At 33.8% G+C, this 21,268-nt stretch overlaps 1 protein-coding gene across 1 annotated transcript in view; it reads right to left on the bottom strand.

Annotated features, from left to right (window-relative positions):
• Positions 1-21,268, bottom strand: part of IGF2R (insulin like growth factor 2 receptor) — a 155,141-nt gene that overhangs the window by 76,563 nt on the left and 57,310 nt on the right. Inside the window, exons 5-11 of the mRNA XM_074187971.1 lie at positions 17,180-17,312; positions 15,260-15,380; positions 13,118-13,223; positions 9,712-9,874; positions 9,294-9,471; positions 6,254-6,357; positions 1,148-1,312 (exon numbers count right to left, since the gene is read on the bottom strand). Coding sequence (XP_074044072.1) covers positions 1,148-1,312; positions 6,254-6,357; positions 9,294-9,471; positions 9,712-9,874; positions 13,118-13,223; positions 15,260-15,380; positions 17,180-17,312 — 970 coding nt within the window. The remainder of the gene's footprint in view (positions 1-1,147; positions 1,313-6,253; positions 6,358-9,293; positions 9,472-9,711; positions 9,875-13,117; positions 13,224-15,259; positions 15,381-17,179; positions 17,313-21,268) is intronic.

Raw genomic sequence — 21,268 nt, 5'->3', positions numbered from 1 at the left:
CCTGTAATAAGTCAATCTTTCTTGGCCACAAGGAACTACAATCCAAGTATGACAGACACAAAAATGGTCCCCATTTTATTTAGCACTTTTGAGGTTTAGAAAGTGTTTTCTTCACAACCTTGTGAGGTCAATTATCATATCCATTTTACAGATAAGACACCAAGACATACAGAGATCAAATGAACTACTGCCAAAGGACATCTATCTAATTAAGTGGTCATGTTGGAAAGGTTTATTTTTTCCACTTCTACCATTATGTAGAAATAATCATAACCAATGATAGCAATAATCTCAAAATAAAAAAAATTAGCAGTATACATACTGAACATGTGGTCAGAAGATTTCTGAATAGGTGAGACAACTAAAAAAAAGTTCACAAGAAAGGAGGCAGAGTCAACAAAAGTATAGGAAATTTAAGCACCTCACAATATACTTTTGAAATTGAGTTGTATTAGAGAAATCTAATGAAACAATATATCACACTGGTAATGCACCTCGGTGCAAGTATAGGATAAGATACAGAATATATACATAGAGGATTCCTAATGTGTTTTTATTTGTATACACAAATACATATATACACAAACATGTTAAATAATGCAAAGGTCTATATAAATGCATGTATAAGAATGAGGAATCAGACTTGATTTCAAAAAGCATTTCTTTTTCAAAAATCCTAATTTTTTAAAAAGAAACTTAGGAATTTTGATGCAAAGTCTATGATTAGCTTTGGGGCTTTAAACAATTCTTTTTATATTTACTTCAGTTTATTCATTTTTAAATTGCAATATCTACTCTAGATTATTGTTTCATGAATAGTAAAAAGTGAAAGAAAGGGGTGAAAATCTGCATATTGACAAGATCTATACAAACTTAAGACTATAAGACAAGAAGGTGCCTAAAAGGTCAATTCTTCTCAATTCTCACTGGACCTAGTTCCTCCTAACAGGATATGAAACCTTGATTTTCTATATTCTAAAATTTCTATGTTCTTAAAAAATCCTTAAAATTCAATACAATTCAATTATCAGATAATTACATGAAAAGAGGTAAGAGTCAGAAACATCTCCATTCATCGACTTGATAGAACTGGGGAGAAGAAAAGAGAGAGGGAAGGGAAAAGTACAAATAACCATAAGAACTATACCTGAGTGACGAACCAACGAGGACAAATCATATCGTTTTTTCCCATCAGTGACTCTACAAAGAAGATCTTCTTTCTCTTTGACACAGGCATATTTTGTATCCCAAGTGAAAAAGTAAGTGCAGTCAACTTCGCCCGTGAACACAGGAACACCTTTTCCATCATTGTCTATGAAGGGAAAAATGCATAACAGACACATACAAATATACACAAACAAAATGTGGTTATTATGATAAAAATCTTAGGATCTCAAATAATGAGGGAAAACACTGAGATTTCTTGTTAATATTTCTACCACATGATAAATGGCATAAATATCTAAAGATAACTAAGGGTAACAAGTAGATATCATACTAAGGTCAATCCTACTGCCAATATTAACATTTCTAAAGGTATACTTTCATCATTCTGCCCAAATTCCCTCACTGCCTAAAACAGAGGATTTCCTGGAAGCTTCAACATATATCCTTCAAGGCCACACCAATTCATAATTTTAAAGACTGCCATCATATTTACTCTTTTGTAAAGAAGTTTATATCTTCAGTAAATCTCCTTCAATCCTTTCATTATTTCGGTTTATCTTTCTGCTGGCAAGGAACTAGAAATTGAGCTGAATAAAGTTGTAATACATGTTTTACTACTGTGCCATAATAAATGATGAGCAGGTTGATTTTAAGAAAACATGGAAAGACTTGTACATGAAATAATGAAGAGAGAAACAAACAGAACCAAGAGAACATTGTAAACAATAACAACAATATTATAAGAATAACTATAAATGGCTATCCTATTCTAAATATATGAATACTTAAATTAACTTTAAAAGATACTATCCACATCAAGAGAAAGAACTGACTTATGCCACTATGCCTTACATAGAGGGTGTGAGGGTGAGGGTGTGTGTGTGTGTGTGTGTGTGTGTGTGTGTGTGTGTGTGTGAGAGAGAGAGAGAGAGAGAGAGAGAGAGAGAGAGAGAGAGAGAGAGAGAGAGATTGGTCTTCTATAGTGCAAAGTTGGGAGGTGAGGAAACAGCTTGGAACACACACACACACACACACACACACATATATTTATATTTTTTCTGTAAATATTATCCCTACCCATAAATCATGCTTTATCTGCTACATTTTTATTACCATTAAAAAAACCTTATAAAAGCTTCCTCTGATTTACAAGCACTAAAGAGGTATTTTACTAATTTGAAAAAAGCTTAGTGTCTTTGCAAAGGTACATATGTTGCTACATAAGATTCTTTTTCAAATGATTTGCAAACAATATTGACCACTAAGGGACCCTACTTTTAATATTTCTCCATACATAATATTCATTTATATCTACTTTTTATTTCCTATTTCTAAGCTAATTTCTTATCCAAGACAAATACTTTCAACTAATTTCATTTATTTTTCATTGCTATTGCTATATTTCATTTGTTAATTTTCTCTGTGATTTACTTCTGCTATGAATTTGAATAAGTCAAGTAAGATTTTTTCCCTTTTTCCCTAATGCAAACCATTCTAACTTCTCTAAATTTATTTTTCACACCTTTCACTATTTCTTTAAGTCATTTCCTATAATTACTCCCAGACTGGGAAGGGATTAAGAGCTATAAAAGGTGGCACAGAGAAAGGCAGATAACTCTGGCCTAGGAAATTTACAATCCAGTTAAGGGAAAGATCTCAAACAAAAAAAGGGGGGGGTAGAAGAGGGAAGGGGGGAGAACTGTATTCTAGCAATGAAAATAAATAATAAAGTATAAAGTAGCTAAATAATGTTATTTATTTAACTTAAAGAGACAAGAAGAAGCTTTTGCAATGGAGTGGAAGAGTGGAAAGGGGGAAAGTGAGGGAAAATAAGTGAGTCCTCATTCTCATTGGAAGTGGTTCAGAGAGGAAATAACATACACACTCAATGTGATACTGAAATCTCTTACCCTAGAGGGAAAAAAAGGAGGAAATGGATGAGAGAAAGGGGGCAGGGCGGTGACAGAGGAGAAGGAAGATCATGGGAGAAGGTGGTTAGATTCAACAAACTTTTGAGGAGAGATAGGGTGAAAGGATAGAGAGATAGAATGAATGGAGGTGGGGAGGAATAGGATGGAGGGAAATACAGCTAGCAATAGTAACTATGGGGAAAAAAATATTGAATCAACTTCTCTGATGGATTTATGATAAAGAATGTGTTCCATTCCAAGACAGAGCTGATGTATCTGAACAGACTGAAACACACTTATTTTTTTATTTCACTTTATTTTTCTTGAGGTTTCTCTATCTTTATGAGGAGGGGGGGAGATTATGTTTACTTTTACAAGAAGACCATTGTAGCAATGGGAATAAATAAATGCATACATATACGTGTGTGTGTGTGATAGATGGGTTCCCAAAGGTGATCCTTTAAAGACATGAAAAAAATGCCACCTGTCTATAAGAAAAGATACTGTTGGAAAGCAGTACAAAGAAAAGACCACGTATATTGTATGAAAAGGCAGAAGGGTGGAAGAGTATATCACATGGAAAAGAGAGCAAATGAATGAAACTTTATAAGGTCAAATGTTCTAAGAAGAAATAATAAGAGACTGAATTTACTAAAAAGAGATATAATATTCAGTAAATACAGTATTTCCTAAATAATTTTGTTAATAAATATCTTCACATTTCTATTTAAAATTAGAGGCACTTAATAACTTGTATTAAACTGATAATAAGTTCATGTGAACTACAAAAGCCTACAAAAGTAAATAAAGGAAAAGTAGTGGTACTGAGAAAGATAACATTAAATTAGACATCTCCATCTAGACTTTTACTGTAACTTTAAGCCTGGGGGCAGGCTTAGTGGTGCAGTGGATAGAACAAGGGCCCCTGAGTTCAAGTGTGACCTCAGACCCTTGATAATTACCTAGCTGTGTGATCTTTGGGCAAGTCACTTAACCACACTGCCTTGCAAAAACCAAAATATAAACAAAGTTTAAGGCTGGCCTCACTGCACAACTAATTATTATCATTATTCTTATCCTAATTCTATTTATTATTATCGCTGTTGTTACTATTAATCACATAGGGTCAGAAATTTAGGCTCTACCTTTTCATGCAAATTACTCACATTGGCATAGTCCCCTACCTCAAGATTGATATTCAATTCAAAGAACAATCCTGTTCTTTACATAAAATCTAAAAACAGAACAGATTTCTATAGGAAGTTTCACTTATGAATTACACAAAACTGTATTAAAATATTACAGAAAGGATTATTTATGGTTTTTGAAATGCCAAGCCCATGTGATTTCAAAAGTCTTCCCTAATTATGGGAAAACGGAGGCACAGGAAGAGTTGCATGAAATCCAACAAAGGTTAAGTTTGAGTTGTACTGTGTGGCCTGTAATAAGAAACTGCAGAAATGTCTTTTTAATAAGAGGCTCATTTCCTATGAACATAATATATGAGACACATAAGGGAACATGGCACAGTGGAAAGTATGCTGAACGTAAGTGTTGGCTGGGGTTCAAATGTTGCTGCAGATACTTAATACAGTTCTGAGCTTTGGCTTTCTCAGCTCTAAAATGGGTACAAAAAAAAATTCTCACATCACCAACCTTATAGTATGGTTGTGAAAAAAAGCATTTTGAAAATCTTCAAATGCTAGAACAATGTTATTAAAGTTAGTATAAATATATTAAGTGTTTTATAAAAAAAAGAAAAAGGAAAGGGGCAGCTAGGTGGCACAGTGGATAAAGCACCAACCCTGGAGTCAGGAGTACATGAGTTCAAATCGGGCCTCAAACACTTAATGACTTAATTAACTAGCTGCGTGGTCTTGGGCAAGCCACTTAACTCCTTTGCCTTGCCAAAAAAAAAAAAAAAAAAAGGAAAGGAAAGGAAAAATACCTAGATTGTGCTTGAGCTAAAAAAGTCTATGAAAAACATTAGCTGTATCACATCACATCACTTAAAAGACAAAGACCAATCTAGATTTTATTGAATACTATTCTCCTCAATGATTGGATTAGCATCTTAGCTCAAGTCTTGAAGGAATTGACAAGAGGGTTGTGTATTATTTTACCATAATAATAGCTTCTAATGGCATAAGTTAAAATAAAGTAAGTTCAAAAACAAAATTTAGCTAACAACTTCCTACAAATTTGTTCCATTAAAGTTTCCTTAAAGTTAATTTCTATGCCATAGCGCTTAGACATTTATTTCTAAATATGAGTTGATGGCAATCATGACACTGACAACATAAATTATCCATTCATGTTAAAGTTTGCAAATTGTTTTACAATTATTTCATTTGTCTTCAGAATAACCTTAGGAGGAAGATGCTATTATAATTACCATTTTACAAATAAGAAAACCAAGGCAGAAAAAGGTCAGTCTTACCCAGGCTCACAAAGCTAAATAAGTATCTGAGGCCCAGATTTGAACTTAGATTTTCTTTACTCCAACTCCAATGCTCTAAATATGGCACAACCTAACTGCCTGAGTTATCCTAAAAAAAAAAAAATCGAATAATATAATAGCCATTTATTTAGTCAACACTAAGTGTCAGTGTTAAATGTTTCCATGTAAAAGGGACTATGCTGGTTATTAAAAGACAGGAAAGAAATACAACATAGATAAGATATAGTTGATGCCTCCTGAGGATTTTTTCTTCAAGGAAGATATAAGATAGAAATGTACACAATAAAATTAAAATAAAATATATTTTAAGTGTTTAGTTTTGATGAGGAAAAAATCACTACTACTTGGTTAACAGCAGGAGAAGCTTATGAAAGAAGAAATATTTGGAACGAGTCTTTAATGATTAAGATTTCAAGATCAAGATAGTAGGATTTACTTACATATATATATAGACATATGTATATATAATCAGTGCAGAACAAAATGAAAGCACACAACAATTTCTAATAATTTGCTGTAGCTTGGCAGTCAAAAAAAGTTTGGGGCCACAGAACAGAATATTTAGAGAAATACTTCGACAGTTTAGGCAATGGAGAAAAAGGCTATCTTGCCATAGTGAAAAAGAAAAGATTACCACTACATTAAGTTCTCTTCTTTTAACACAAAATCATAAATTCAAATGCAGCAAGTATATTAAAAAGAACAATAACCTCACCTGCTGTTTTGTTGCATTCAAAGTTGATAACTGTCATTCGCTGAAAGCCAGAGCTGCACGCATCCCCACCAGAATAGATTAAAGTGAGGTCTCCATCAGAATATCTAGAATTCATTAACAAATATATTTTACAGTCAAAATTCTCTCTCCCTTTCTCCCCTCCTTCCTTCTTCCATTAAAACTTTTGGGAAACAATCAATTTCCCAATAAGACAGCAAGTTATTCAGTGACTGAAATTTTTAAAGGAAATGGATATCAAGTAAATTAAGTCTTTCAATCATTTTAGCCTAGGTTAAGAATTAGATTTAGTACAAAAATGTCAAAGATATTTGGCCATATAAGCTAGAACATTTTCCTCTTTGTAAATACAACTTGTGGATTTAATTATGTGAGAAAATAGCCAAAATGAAAACATAAGAAATTAAGTCAACTACAGTAGTTTCCAAAACAACATTCTATGAAACCCTAATATCCTAGAAAAGACCGTGATTACCAATGATTATTTCTAGGGGACAAGAAAGGACTTAAAGACTCTCAAAACTGCAAGAGACCTCAGAAGGTATCTTAGTAAAATAAGTAACTCAACTATCTAGTCCATAATATACCTAATGAGAAAAAAAATCATTAACCTTTGCTTGAAGGCCTTTAAATAACAGGTAATCAACTACCTTCCACAGCAACCCATTCTAATTTGCAAATAACTACAGGGAAAGGATAGTTTCTCAAAAGGGAGCTTCAATGCAACTCTTGACATTTAAATAAATTTTAACTCATTTTATGTTAAGAAATGTTTAGAATGTTTAAAAATGTTAAGAAATTTTTCTCTTACAACTCCCTTATCTGACACTTCTACCTATATATACTTTTAGTTCTTTCCTCTAGCCAAGAGAACTAGCCTAATAGTTCTTTCATAGCTCCTCTGTTCTTCCCATCGCCTCTCCCTCCCAGCCTGTTACTCCAACTTATCCTTCTATCCCAAGATCAAGGACTTCACCAGGTTGGCTGACCTCCTCTGAACACCCTCCATCTTATCAATGTGCTTCCTTTAAAATGGGCTGCCTAAGGCAGCTAGGTGGCCCAGTGAATAGAGCACCAGCCCTGGAGTCAGAAGAACCTGAGTTCAAATCCAGCTCAGACACTTTATAATTACCTAGCTGTATGACCTTGGGCAAGTCACTTAATCCCACTGCCTTGCAAAAACAAAAACAAAAAAAAATGGGTTGCCTAGAATTGATACTACATGACGAATAGTCTCCTTAAGATACACTACAATGAACCATCATCTCTCTAATCCTGGATGTTTGTCTTGGCATGTTGTCCAAGACTATACTGGTATCACTGGCTGCCATAACAAATTAATGATTCCTATTGGGCATACATCCACTAAAACATTCAGATCTCTATCTGAAGAAGCACTATCTGGCTGTATGTCTCTTCCATTTTATACTTATGATGCTGATTTTTTTTAACTTCATTATCATACTCTATGTTTATCCCCTTTAATAAACTACACCTAAATCAATCTAGATTAATATTCTCTAACCTGTTGAGATTTTTGCCTTTCTTGGAATCCCCAGTGTTTAGCACAGTACTTAATGAATACTTATGACTGTCTGTTTTGCAAGAATGACTGAAGACTTCTTAAGCAATAGATTAAAAACAAAGGTTTGAGGGGAAGAGTTAGAGAAAGTAACTAGAGCTTGAGTGACTTTTCATTTCTTCATTCAATTGTAAACCTAATTTACTCCTGGTAAAGCCCAGAGGTGAGGATATCCTAGAGTCCAGGAAGCATGGAAAGAGACTGTCAGATAAGACAAAGAAAGGTCTGGGCATAAGTTAAAGACAGGAACAAATTTAAGTAAAGGATCTCACAGACAAGCAGGCTGTTTCTCGAACATACTCCATGGGAACAGAAATCAAACATGTCACTTCAGTCTAGAGAAGCATGTATAACATTAAAGTCTTTGCTCAGCATTTGTTAATACTATCATTTCTAAAAATCTAAATCACGTCACTAAGGCTACACTGCCCTAAGTCATTTGGCAGCTCAGGATTGTGGCAACTGATATGGAAAACTGCATGTTGATAAGTTATGAAAATTGTTTTAATTTCCTTTATTTTGCTCCTATGTTACCCTAACACACACACACACACACACACACACACACACACACAGACATTTCATACATGAATCTACTAGGTCACTAGACCAGGATTTATGAACTCTAAAAAATAGAATTTAGAATTCAAACCTAAAAAATGTTACACGTTGGAAACTTAACTAGAATGATAGCAGTCGGCACTTATTCTCACACAATCTCACAGAACCACAATATTTTTAAAGTTAAAGCTCATTTAAATGTCAAGAGTTGCATTGAAACTCCCTTTGAGAAACTATCCTTTCCCTGTAGTTATTTGCAAGCTTCCTTCACAAGTTATTTTCAGTGTCACCAAACATTTAAGTGTAGTTAGAAAATCAAGCTATCTTAAAAAAATAAACCAATCCAGACCTGAATTTATTGATATAATTTTATAATAATGTAATTATATTAATAATGTGATGCAAATCACATACTAACATAACTAATATTTGTATAACTTCTACAAAAATTATATCATTTATAACAAATGTCAATTTTAACATAACATTATTGATATAATTAGATGCTAATGCAATTATAATAAAAACATGATGTAAATCACATACTAATATTTGTATGACTTCTACAGGAACCATTTACAACAAATGCCAAATTTAACATAACAATTTAACATAAACTCATCCATATTACAAAGTTACAATTCTAACTAAACAATCTCTAATCATTTGGGTAATGTGATATCCAAACAGTCCTACAAAAACCACATGCCCAGTAGTAGCAGGAAGGAATGCTGGCTTAAGGTCATTTTTCTTTCTACTTTATAGGCATTGGGGAGGAGGGAAATCAGGAAAGAGAATAAGGTTCTTAAGATTTATTTTTTTTTTAAGCAAATAAGCAGAGGTATGCGTCAGCATCACACAGAGGTCATGAGAACACACCGGAGAGTTTGGTTCTGGTATTTTCCGGCCACTTTGACTTTTACTGGATCATCCTTCTTCACCTGGCAAACAGCAGCTTCTTTTTTACTACTGCAAATATCAGCTGTAGTTCCTCCACACACATTCATATAATAAAAATATTCTTTTTCATCTGTAGCATAGTATGGTGATCCATGAACTAGAAATAAAAAATAAAACTGAAATAAAATCCAAATTTTGTTCCAAATAGAAGTTCCCTTACATTACTAGGGATCAGAATAAAACCTTTTTCCTTCACATCACTTCATTCAAAATTCCTCATTTAAATCCCAAACTGATCTCTACATGATATACCTGATGATTATACAATTTTCTTACCAGAAAATTTATTATAAATAAATACTAGGAGAGTGTAAGGAGGAGACTAGGGTAAACATACCTTTTTTCTGTGTGAGAGGGTTAAGGTCAATAGAGATATCATGTTGCTCACTATTCAAAATACAGCTTTTACTTTCCAAATAATCTCTGTGGCAAGCATACTCTGTGACCCATTCAATTTCATATCGGCAATTGGATTTAGCAGTAAGCTTAGGAACCGTGCCCTGATAAAACCAAACAGAAAAGAACAGTTATTTAAAAGCATAAAACTCTATCCATGTTCGATGAGCACACCACAGGTCAAAATGGAAGATTTGTTTTGTTTTCAGAAAGCTCAACAAACAAAAGGCCAAACATATAAAGAAGTCTATTTTGGAGATGAGTATTTGGGGAGTCTGCTCTTAAAGTAAACTACCATCTCCCTGGCTATATCTAAAACATTATGACTCAGTAACAACTCAATTTATATGCAACTTTCCAATAAATTATGAGAAAGTACCTTATACTACATAAACAGATTTCGAATTAGAAAAGACCAAGTAAAAATTTAAAGTGTATCTGATACTTGCTGGAGAAAAAAGAATTTAAAGGAGAGACACAGGTCACGCACATATGCATGAACATTAATTTATTATCAAAAAATTAAATAATCATGCCAGATAAGAAATATTTGAATGACACTAGCCAAATCTGAATAAACAGGAAATGGAGAGGAAGCATTTTTGGTGACTAAAATGTTATTAATAACTAAACAAAAGCATTATCCAAAGAGTAGCTAATTAAAACTGAACAAGGACATTACAATTTATATTAGTAAAGCCCAGAAAGTTGCTGTAACTTGACCTGAAAAATTAGCTGTTTCCCTTGCCCACAATGTTACCTATCTTCTTTGAATCTCAACTTTATCATATGCAAAATAATGGCAAAGCCACATTATCTCAAAGGGACCCTTCTAGCTATTTGAGTCTACAAATCTGAAGACTGAAAGGAGTTACTTAAGAAACTCTAAGCAAAAGGTCTTACTTAGTTTCATGTGCCCATCATAAACTTTCTATATCTTATATAATCCTATGTCCTTTCATAGGAAACATCTCAAGAAATACTCAAATACTCAAATAAGGTCAGTCACCACAAAACTATAAGCCCTTAATTATTAGTAACTTTCATAACATTTATCAATCACCTAAAAGTACCACTCAATTCAAACTCAATATAAAGATTCAACATGAATCCAGGTCAGCGATAATAAGCTTTAAATTAAAACCTCTCCAATAAATGGAATTGACTACTGCCTCAAAAAATTTCTATAAAATATCAATAATCACACTAAAAAGTTCAATGCTAATAAAAGAAATTAAAATTAAATAGCCTTGAAATTTTACAAATCCCACAAAATTGACAAAGATAATATAACAAAATTCAATACTGGTGTAACAATCAAGGAAATATATGGTTTTATTTGTTTTTTTGCAAGGCAATGGGGTTAAGTGGCATGCCCAAAGGCCACACAACTAAGTAAGTATTAAGTGTCTGAGGCCGAATTTGAACTCAGGTACTCCTGACTCCAGGGCTGGTGCTCTATCCACTGTGCCACCTAGCTGCCCCAATCAAGGAAATATATGGTAGAGAAATTTGTAAACTAAGCCCAATTACATTTGACAAGAAATATGAAAATATACAAGTTTTAAAGCATGCATATACTTGAATCAAGAAGTTCCACCAGGTAAATTATAGTCCAAGAAAGTTACTGACAACTTTTTAAAAAAAAATTCTTCTCAGGATGAAAATAGCCCTAATTACTCTTTAAAAAAAATATCAAAAAAGGGAAAATAAACTAGATGTCAAGTGATGACTGAATAAATAACAGTATTTAACTATAATGGTATATTCTTTAACTGCAGTTTTAAATTCATTAAATTAAAAATTCAATGAAATATTGGAAAGATTTACATGAAGCGATATCTAACAAATGAAAGTTCAATCAAAATAACAATAAACAAATTAACTAGAATTATATGATAGGTCAAAGTTAGCAATAACCACAAAAATTGGTATATGGTATATGGTAAAGGAGATCAAGAGAATAAAGACAATATAAATATTACTAAATGAAAGTCAAAATAGATTAATTTTGAAAAGGAATTTAACAATTGGAAAATAAGTCATAGACACATAATACCATCTTTATGGATTTCACTTGTAGACCTATTTTTGTTACTCTTATTCATTTAGTATCCATAATTGCCAATGGAAGTCAAAATAAAATTCATATATGTATATATTAAATATCTCTATCCAATAAATGGTGAAGCCTCCTCTGCTGTCTCTTGATTATGCAAAGACTCAAGTTGCACAAAGGAGATGCATAGCAATGCCCACTGAAATGAACTAGAATAAAAACCAACTGGTTCTTAAAAAACAGAGAGGACTTCACAAGTTACTTACAAGGACAACACCACAGAATTACTTTAATATTGGAAACATTATTAATTTCATAGATGTGGGGACTCACACAAATCATTCTATATTATATTCATTTGCCTGGATGAATTCTTATGGTAAAAAAACAAAAATACACACAAAAAGAATATATCATATGGTCAATCTTTTGAAGACCCTTTTCAACTTACCTAGTCTGCTCCCCAGACACAAGAGGTCAGTGCTGCAGCTCATATCATATTATAATTAAGTTTTGTAAAAAGAAAAACATTACTCCCCCCCATCCCAATTAAGGTCCCTTGATTAGACCTTACAGCCCAGTATTATCTTTATCTACAAAATAAAAATAAGGATATAATGAAGTACTTAGAATGAGGGCTATTTTAAATGACAAGAATATATTCAATTTTTTTCAAAAAAGACAAAAATAAGTGATATATAAATTTGGGTGTGTTAACAACAAACCAGTCTCGATTAAACTCTATTCTTGTTATCTTAAATAGTATCTTGCTGAAGAGCTTTTTAGAATCAGCCCAAGTCCGAATCTAGCAAATAAGATTTCCTAATTCATAATAAATTTCCCTACATCAAAGACTCTCAGGTTAATAAAAATAAAAACCAATTAAACTGTTTGCACTTTTGCAACAGCTCACTGTTTAGCCAAACTTCACTTCTACAAGTCTAATCTCAATTTTACATTTTTTACTGATGTAGACATTTAATTTGTTTTTAGGCTTTTACAAGGCAAACAGGGTTAAGTGACTTGCCCAAGGCCACACAGCTAGGTAATTATTAAGTGTCTGAGGCCAGATTTGTACTCAAGTACTCCTGACTCCAGGGCCAGTGCTCTATCCACTGCACCACCTAGCCACCGCACCACCTAGCCACCCCAACATTTAATCTTTTATTGCAATTCCTCTTACACATGACAATACAGAAACATAAGACACTCCCAGGTTATCTGAGTAGTATTAAAATTTAGAAGCAGTTGTAAAGAACTTTCAAGAAGTCATATAACAATAACTTACTTCTCTTCTCTCTGATGGACAAATAAATGTAATAGTCACCGCTGGAGTATGACCATCACAGAATGGGGGCTGATCTTCACCTTCTTTCACATAACTAAGGACAAGCCTAAGAACACAAATTAAACATAAGATATCAGATTAAAAGTCAAATTTACTTTTAAAAAGTACCATCTGTCTCTAGAGACTAGAACATTTACTCACAATTACTCTTGTTAGGGTTTTATAAAAAAAATATGAATAACTTTAAAAAATCATTTATTTTCTTTATTTACAAAAAAATAAATGTGGTTTCAACATTTGTCTCTCACCACAGACATAATATAAATCTTAAGAACAAAACAGCTATGTAAACGTTAAACCTTAATAGTATATACACCCTATCACACAATCAAGCAAAAAACTCAACCAAGATAAACCCATTTTTAAGCCAGTAATCTATGTGATCATTTTCTCTTCAAAGTCAATAGTAAATGGTTGCCAAAATCAAAGCAAACCTCCTGTTTTGGTGGGGGGTTTTTTTAATCTAAAAGGCAGTACCTTAATCATCACTGGTTTAGAAGCTCTAGATTCTCCAGTGGAATTTTTCAGGGAAAGCCTTCACAAGATTTCACACAAAGTTATTAAATGGTCAGATTTATTTATAAACCAACCTACATGTCTAGAAAATATTCAGAGGAATCCTTGTCCTGAAGATTGGAATACAGTTATAAACAAATAGCTGAAAGCAGTTTATTTTGCAATACGTTTCCAAGTTTTTGTCTTTCTACCTCAACTTTTGTTATTCAATGCTCTTGAAATTCTTTCAGTAACACTTTAAGGAAAAGATGGCAGCAAATAACAAATCTTTGTCATTTTAAAACATATACCTGATATGTCACCAATTGCAGAATGTTGAAAATTCCTCAAAGTCCTACTTGTAATACTTTGAAAAAAAAATCAATCCATAGATATGGATTGAATCTAGGAGCTTTTTTTAAAAAAAATCACATCACCAGCAGAATTCATCTCCCACTCCCACCCCCCAAAGAAATAAGCAGAAAGCATAATCAGCAGAATAATACTAAAATATTTTCTACATTGAATATTGTTCATCACTTCTTTGACACTAGTTCTTTAGCACCTCTTGATTCTGGGATAAAATAAGAATTTCTCTGTCCAATTTCTAAAGTCCCTCATATGTTTCTAGAGTCCCCCTTTCTGTCCTATGCAATCCAATCAAATTAGCCTTCTCTGCTTCTTACATGTTCTGACTGCAGATCTTTGTGTTGATTGTCTCAAATTTCCCTATCTCCACTTCAAAGAATCTCTTCCTGTCAAGATGTAGCTCAACAACTGCCTTCTAAAGAAAGCCTTTCCTGAGTCTCCCAAACTGCTAGCACTCTCCCTCACTCCCTTCTATATAACTTCCTTGTATTTGTTTGCATTTTTTCTTTTTATGGTCATTCTCACGTGCTTCTGTGTGTATGTGTCTCCTCCCCAACAGAACATAGGCCAGTTTGAGAACAGTTTCATTCTTTATATCTCTATTTCCAGGGCCTGGCACATACAAAGAGCTTAATAAATGATTGGTGGTGAAGGTGACATACAAACTCAACAAACAAGAAACCAGTGGTCCAGAAACTGAAGCTATTTAGTTTTGAATTCCAAAAAAAGTGTTTCCTATAAGTAAAAAAAGGCAGTGAAAACAAAAGGAGACATTTTAGTACTATTTTCATGTTTAAATGCCCTCTCCCCTTCAAAGAGAGCATGCACTCACTCTCACAGGCAGCAATGAAGGAAAACAAGCCAAAAGATAGCTCAGGAGATTTATATCACCAGAACAACCACCAATGAATTATAAAAGCAATGGTAGTTTTTGGAACTGAAACTAAGACCAGGGGCAGTTAAGTGGCACAGTGGAGAAAGCACCAGCCCTGGAATCAGGAGTTCAAATTCATCCTCAGACACTTAATTACCTAGCTGTGTGACCTTGGGTTAAGTGACTTACCCCACTGCATTGCCAAAAAAAAAGTAAAGAAAGAAACCTAAGCATCTAAGAAGAAAAAGATATAGATGATTTTCAGTTTCAAATGGAGGCAGAATAACTTGAAACTTCCTCAGGCAATAACACTATGGGGAAGAGTGATAGAAGAACAGACCAACCTGTCTTTGTCCACTAATTTCAGTTCTTCTTTGGGTCTTCCAACATCATAACCTCGATTGTCCTTCACAAGGCATGCTGCACTACCAGAGGGACAATACCGTGTCTCTTGACTTGAGCCGCCTAGTATAAGAGAAAAAAAAACAAAATCAATAGGGAAGATTATATTAGAGAAGTAGCAGATCACTGAATAAGATCAAGTTTGGGAATCAAGATGTTGCATTGGTTTCCACCAGACTTCCTGTCCTTATCCTAACTCCCACCCTACCATACTCATTCCATAACTACTCTAGGTAGGCTCCTCTGCCCATTTCAAGAAATCAAGGCTCTGCAGTTCCGGCGTGGGAATTCTCTTCCCTGATGCAGACTAATTCAGTCATAATTGACAGCAGGGGCTTCAAACTCCAACAGAAACAGAACCATGAATAGCTCCCAATGATAGTTTAGCATGATCAGGGCCACCCTCTTCAGCAACATAACCCTGTGGCTGTGGCCACAGTCTTAAAACATCAGAGAGCTTCCCTAGCTTTCCCAAGGTCACATGGTTAATAAGTATCAATAACAGATTTCAAACTAGATCTTCCTGACTTTATCTATCCAAAATACCTGACAAGATAATGACTGACTGTGAAGGAAATTTTAGTTTTCAGTACTCTTAAGAAGCCTCAATCTATAAAGAATTGATTTTCTCCAAAGAAATGCATTTGAACAGAATGCTACTGGGAGCAAGAAAACTCTCTTAATATAAAATGGTATCATAAAAGGAAAATTATCTTGAATTGGTTTAGATAAAATATTATTCGATACAACTGGTGAAATAATTTTCAAGATTTCTAAAAATTTTTTTTAATTTTTCTAGGTGTAATGTGAAATACCAAGTAAAGAAAAGAGAAATTAAGGTAAAAGTGTCAATTTTTTTTAATTGCTTTGCAATTTACAATTTAATAGAAAGTATAATTTAAAGAACAGACACAAAAGGACTAAGCTAACTCAATAAAGGGTCTTTTTACTAGATTACCAGCAGAATATGCCAGAAATAATATGTCTAATTTAATTGGTATAGGAGGAAATTAGCCGTTATCTTTGTTCTCCTTAATACCTGTGCCACAGAAAGCATTAGCATGAAGGTCTGTGTTCTCTGTAGAAGATCATAACACTCCTCTTTAAGAATTAAAACAGAGTTAAGTTCATGGCCATACTAGGGATATGGGCCTTTAGTCTTCTAAGAGCTATTAAACTGATCCAAGACTTTTCAAAACAATTATTTGGCAAAAATCCCAGGGCTCCCGTCAACAGGTTCTGGAATGTCTTGGGACACACACACACACACACACACACACACACACACACACGCAAAACACAACACAAACAACTAGAAAATTAAGCCTTACATGAATCAGCACATGCAAAACTCCCCCAGGGTTTCCACCCCAATACACAAGGGAGTCACAGCTGTGCCTAGCTGTGTCTTCTCCACTTAGGATACCTCCAGGAGATCTAACTGATCCTTCTTTGGATCAATGACTCAAAAAATTACCAGAAAATAGGGCTAAGTCTCTATTCCATACTCCTACTTCCCTCTTGTCCAACATCCAACCATATACTACATTGCTAGTCTTAGGGTTAAGATTTACCCCTTGGGAGTACTGTTAGGCAGAAAGCTTACACAGCACAAGGGCTTCAGTTTGATCAAGAATATGTATTAATTGAAATGAAAGACAGAAAAATCACCAGATTATGAGTAGGGAGAGAAGGTAAAAATATCTATTTGCCACAGAAAAATTCTAGGATATTTTGCTATAGCTTAATTATAAATTTCAATTTCAAACCATAAAAGAGACAAAGTAGCTTCAGAAACTCAAAACTTGAGTCTTGAGAAAATCCTAAACATTATTTCCCTATACACAATCATAGATTCAGACCTATGTCTCTACAAATGTTGATGAACAAGGAAGTATCATGATCAGAGTCATCCACCAAGTAGCTCCCAGAAGTATTGATCAGTGGATTTAAATCATGCTTTCTTAACTCTTGATCAAACACATAGCAAGGCACCTAGGAAAAAAAGAAAAAAAGGTAAGCAAAATAAGTGTTTATAATGTATGCACAAAAGTATAACATTTATAAAATATTTTATTAAGAATTTTATATATCACAGCACCCAGATTACTTTGATTCATCATGATTATCAGCATAAATATTATCTTACTTTGCAATTTTAATAGGTATGTACATAAATTCAAGCAAATCTGAAACAAATTACATGAATAGGTCTAAGCAGAAAAAGCACACAACTCTGAGATTTTTGGTAATAAAAGGAAAAAAATTTGACAAGGTTACTTTCCTCTTTATACGTAAGTTTTTTTTCTCAGACTCTGAAGACTGTTTATAAACATGAAGACAGGTTTCTCTCCCATACATATGGCCCCAACTAGCAATTCTCTCAGAAGACTAACTTTAATAAACATGCCACTAAACTCATTAGACAATGCAAGTCTCCAAAATCTAGAGGTTTTTATGTTTATTTCTCAAGTCTCAGGGTCATCAGATACCATCATCTATCTATAATTACTTTTGTTTGAAATCAAATACCAAGTTTTCATTTGTAGACACTATGTTTTTGAAATGTATTACCATTCTTTTAATCCTATTTTTCCAAGGAATAAATATTAGAATCATTTTCTCTACCAAGTCATGCCAATTCTGATAAAAGTAAAATAAAACTGCTAGTAAGTATATAATCCTGAACACCTTCAACTCATTATGTTCAAAATGTTCAATCTTCCATTGTTGTTCAGTCATTTTTCAGTTATTTCCAACTCTTTGTGACCCCATTTGGGGTTTTCTCGGCAAAGATGCTGGAGTGGTTTGCCATTTCCTTCTCTAGTTCAGTTTACAGATGAGGAAACTGAGATACACGGAGATCATACAGCTAGTAAGGGTCTAAGGCCAGATTTAAACTCAAGACCTGAATCCAGGGAGGGTGCTCTATCCATTGTATCATCTGACTGACCCTAATCTCCCTTTATAAAAAAATATTCTTCTGGAGCACCTAGGTGGTGCAGTGGGTAGAACACCAGCCCTGGAGTCAAAAAAATACAAGTCAGGAGTGCCTGAGTTCAAATCCTGCCTCAGACACTTAATAATTACCTACCTGTATGACCTTGGGCAAGTCACAACCCCACTGCCTTTCAAAAACAACAAAAAAAAAATTATCTTCTGTCCTTTCAATCAAAAGTATGTTCATAGGCAGATCTATTTTTAAAATTCAGTTGAAGTTACACTAGACTTTTATAACTTAGACTTGTGGGAAATTTTTAACCTACTAACCTTTTCTTCTACTTCTGTATTTTTAGAGATTTCAAATTAGATTTGTCATAAAGTTAAAAAACTTCATGGCACTGTACTTCTCATGAAGTCAGGGGGTATATGGAATCATTTCAAACATATCATTAAAGCAAAGATCTTACAAATTACCTTTCATTTTGCCAATAATTCTGTGTGTGTGTGTGTGTGTGTGTGTGTGTGTGTGTGTGTGTGTGTGTGTCAGGGATCCACTAATGAATCTTAAATCCATCAGTGCTTGACATTTATCGTGGCACATAAAGTCAAACACCTTTTTAAAAAAAAAGTCTTATTCAGTGTCCCCATAATATGGGTAAATTATTGTTTTATTTACAAAGTCATAAAATGTTCATTAATTCAGAAAAACAACATAAAGGTTGGATTGTCTGGGAAGGGATGGAAAAGAGAGAAAAAAGTAATCAGAAAAGATAGAATAATTCACTTCAATTAGAGAAAACCAAAAACTTTTTGCAAAATACAAATTGCTTCAATTAGAATGATGACAAGAGGGCGGCTAAGGTGGCACAGTGGATAGAGCACTGGCCCTGGAGTCAGGAGTACCTGAGTTCAAATCCGGCCTCAGACACATAATAATTACCTAGCTGTGTGGCCTTGGGCAAGCCACTAACCCCATTGCCTTGCAAAAAATAAAAATAAAAAGAGCGATGACAAGAGAAACTGTGAAGGTAGAGAAATATCTTTTCATCAAATATCTTAGATATAAAAATTTGACATCAATTAATAAAATCAAAACCTATTACCCATTATAACTTGTTAAAAGAACAAAGTACTCTGAAGAATTGTCAACTATCAGCACATAAAAATGTTCCCAATTGCTAAAAAGAGAAATGTATATGAAAGCTCTTGAGATTTCACCTCACTCTAAAAAGTGGCAATACAATTTAATCTTGGAGGGATTGCAAAAAAAAAAAAAATGTATTTAAACACAGTTGGCAGAGTTGTGAATTGGTCCAATCAGAATGGAAAACAATCCAGATGAAATTTTACAAAAAATGCCTTTCAACTGTTCATTCTTAGATCTAGAGATCCCACATAACAGGAGGGATTCTTAAATGGTCTTTATGTCACATTCTCCTTTTGCACTCTGATAAAGATTATAAAGTCCCAAAAAAAATGTTTTTGGGAAAATGTTATGAACCAAGGAAATAAGCTGGATGTTAGTGAAAATATTTGATTTCTTTTTCTCATCCAAGTTCACAGAACCCCTACTCAAAATTCACAGAATAGAAAGCATAGATTAACAACCCCTATACTATAGGGGTCTACCATAGAGGTAAAAGACAGAAATAAAAAGCTTTGCATATATTGAAATATTGAGAGAAACACTTTCTTAAGAAACAAAAAAAAAGGGGCGGCTAGCTGGTGCAGTGGATAGAGCACCAGCCCTGGAGTCAGGAGGACCTGAGTTCAAAATGTGACCTCAAGAACTTTATTACCTAGCTGTGTGGCTTTGGGCAAGCCACTTAACCCCATTGACTTGCAAAAAAAATTTTTTTTTAAATAGAAAAGGAAGTGCATAATAAATTTGGGAATGACTGAACAAATTATGGTATGGTACTACAACTTAGTCATGCCCTAATCAATGGGTATCTACTTTGTTTCCAGTTCTTTGATACTCCAAGAAGTGCTGCTAGAAATATTCTGGTGTATATTGTACTCTCTTTTTTCCCTTTATTTTCTCATCTCCTTATTTACTGACTGATTTAGCTTGTAGTCCACCAAAACCCCTAAATATTTTTCAGATAAAACTGCTCTCTATATTTTAAATGTATAACTATGAAATGCCTTCATATTAAATCTGGCTCTCTATTCTAGAATGCTGAAATATGCCATCTATGCCTCCAAGAAGTCATTAAAATATTCAGAAAGAAGCCAAAGACTGATCAATGGGACTCTCCACAGAAATCAACTCTGAGCTGATATCACATCATTAAAGACACCTCTTTAATTAAGTCATTCAATCAGTTCCCAATATTCCTAACTGCTTCATATTCCCACATCTCCCTATTCTGTCCACATAAGACCTTGTTAAAGGTTTTGCTAAATCCAGATTGACTAAATCTATATTTGAGTTAGTATTCCTGTCAAGGGGGGAGGAAGAGGAAGGTCATGACCTTTTCTTGATGAAGTCATAATGACTCTGAGCAACCTTCCTTTTCTAAAGGTTCACAGAAATCTCTTCTCAACTCTCCAAGGAATTAACTCAAAGTTCACTTGGTTGAAATTTTTGGTTTCCCTTTCTCCCCTCTCTCCCTTCTCCTAATCAGACCTCTGTCCTTCCCCTATACCTCCTCTTCTATATACTTTGTCATCTCTTTCAATATCTGGGGAGGGCGACTCAGTATTAGTTGGCAAGTTCAATGCAGAGAGATAGGTAATAACCCAGGTTCTTCATCATCTTGGCACACATCTTTAAAATAAATAATCCAGTCATAACTAGGGCAACAGTTAGCCTGTAGAGTTTGCTTGAGAAGATTAATTTATTAAATGATGCCCAGAAGAGTTATGGCCTATTTCATAAATGTAAATAGGTTAAAAATTCCCAATCTAAAAATCATGCCCTTTAAAATTCAGGACCTCTTATTTTAAACTTAGGTACTGACCAAAACCATTTTAAACAAGCATCTAAGCTGTACAGTAGCACT

This window comes from Macrotis lagotis, chromosome 5 (assembly GCF_037893015.1).
Source record: "Macrotis lagotis isolate mMagLag1 chromosome 5, bilby.v1.9.chrom.fasta, whole genome shotgun sequence".
Classification (NCBI taxonomy): Eukaryota; Metazoa; Chordata; class Mammalia; order Peramelemorphia; family Peramelidae; genus Macrotis; species Macrotis lagotis.
This window is presented reverse-complemented; position numbering and strand designations above follow the sequence as displayed.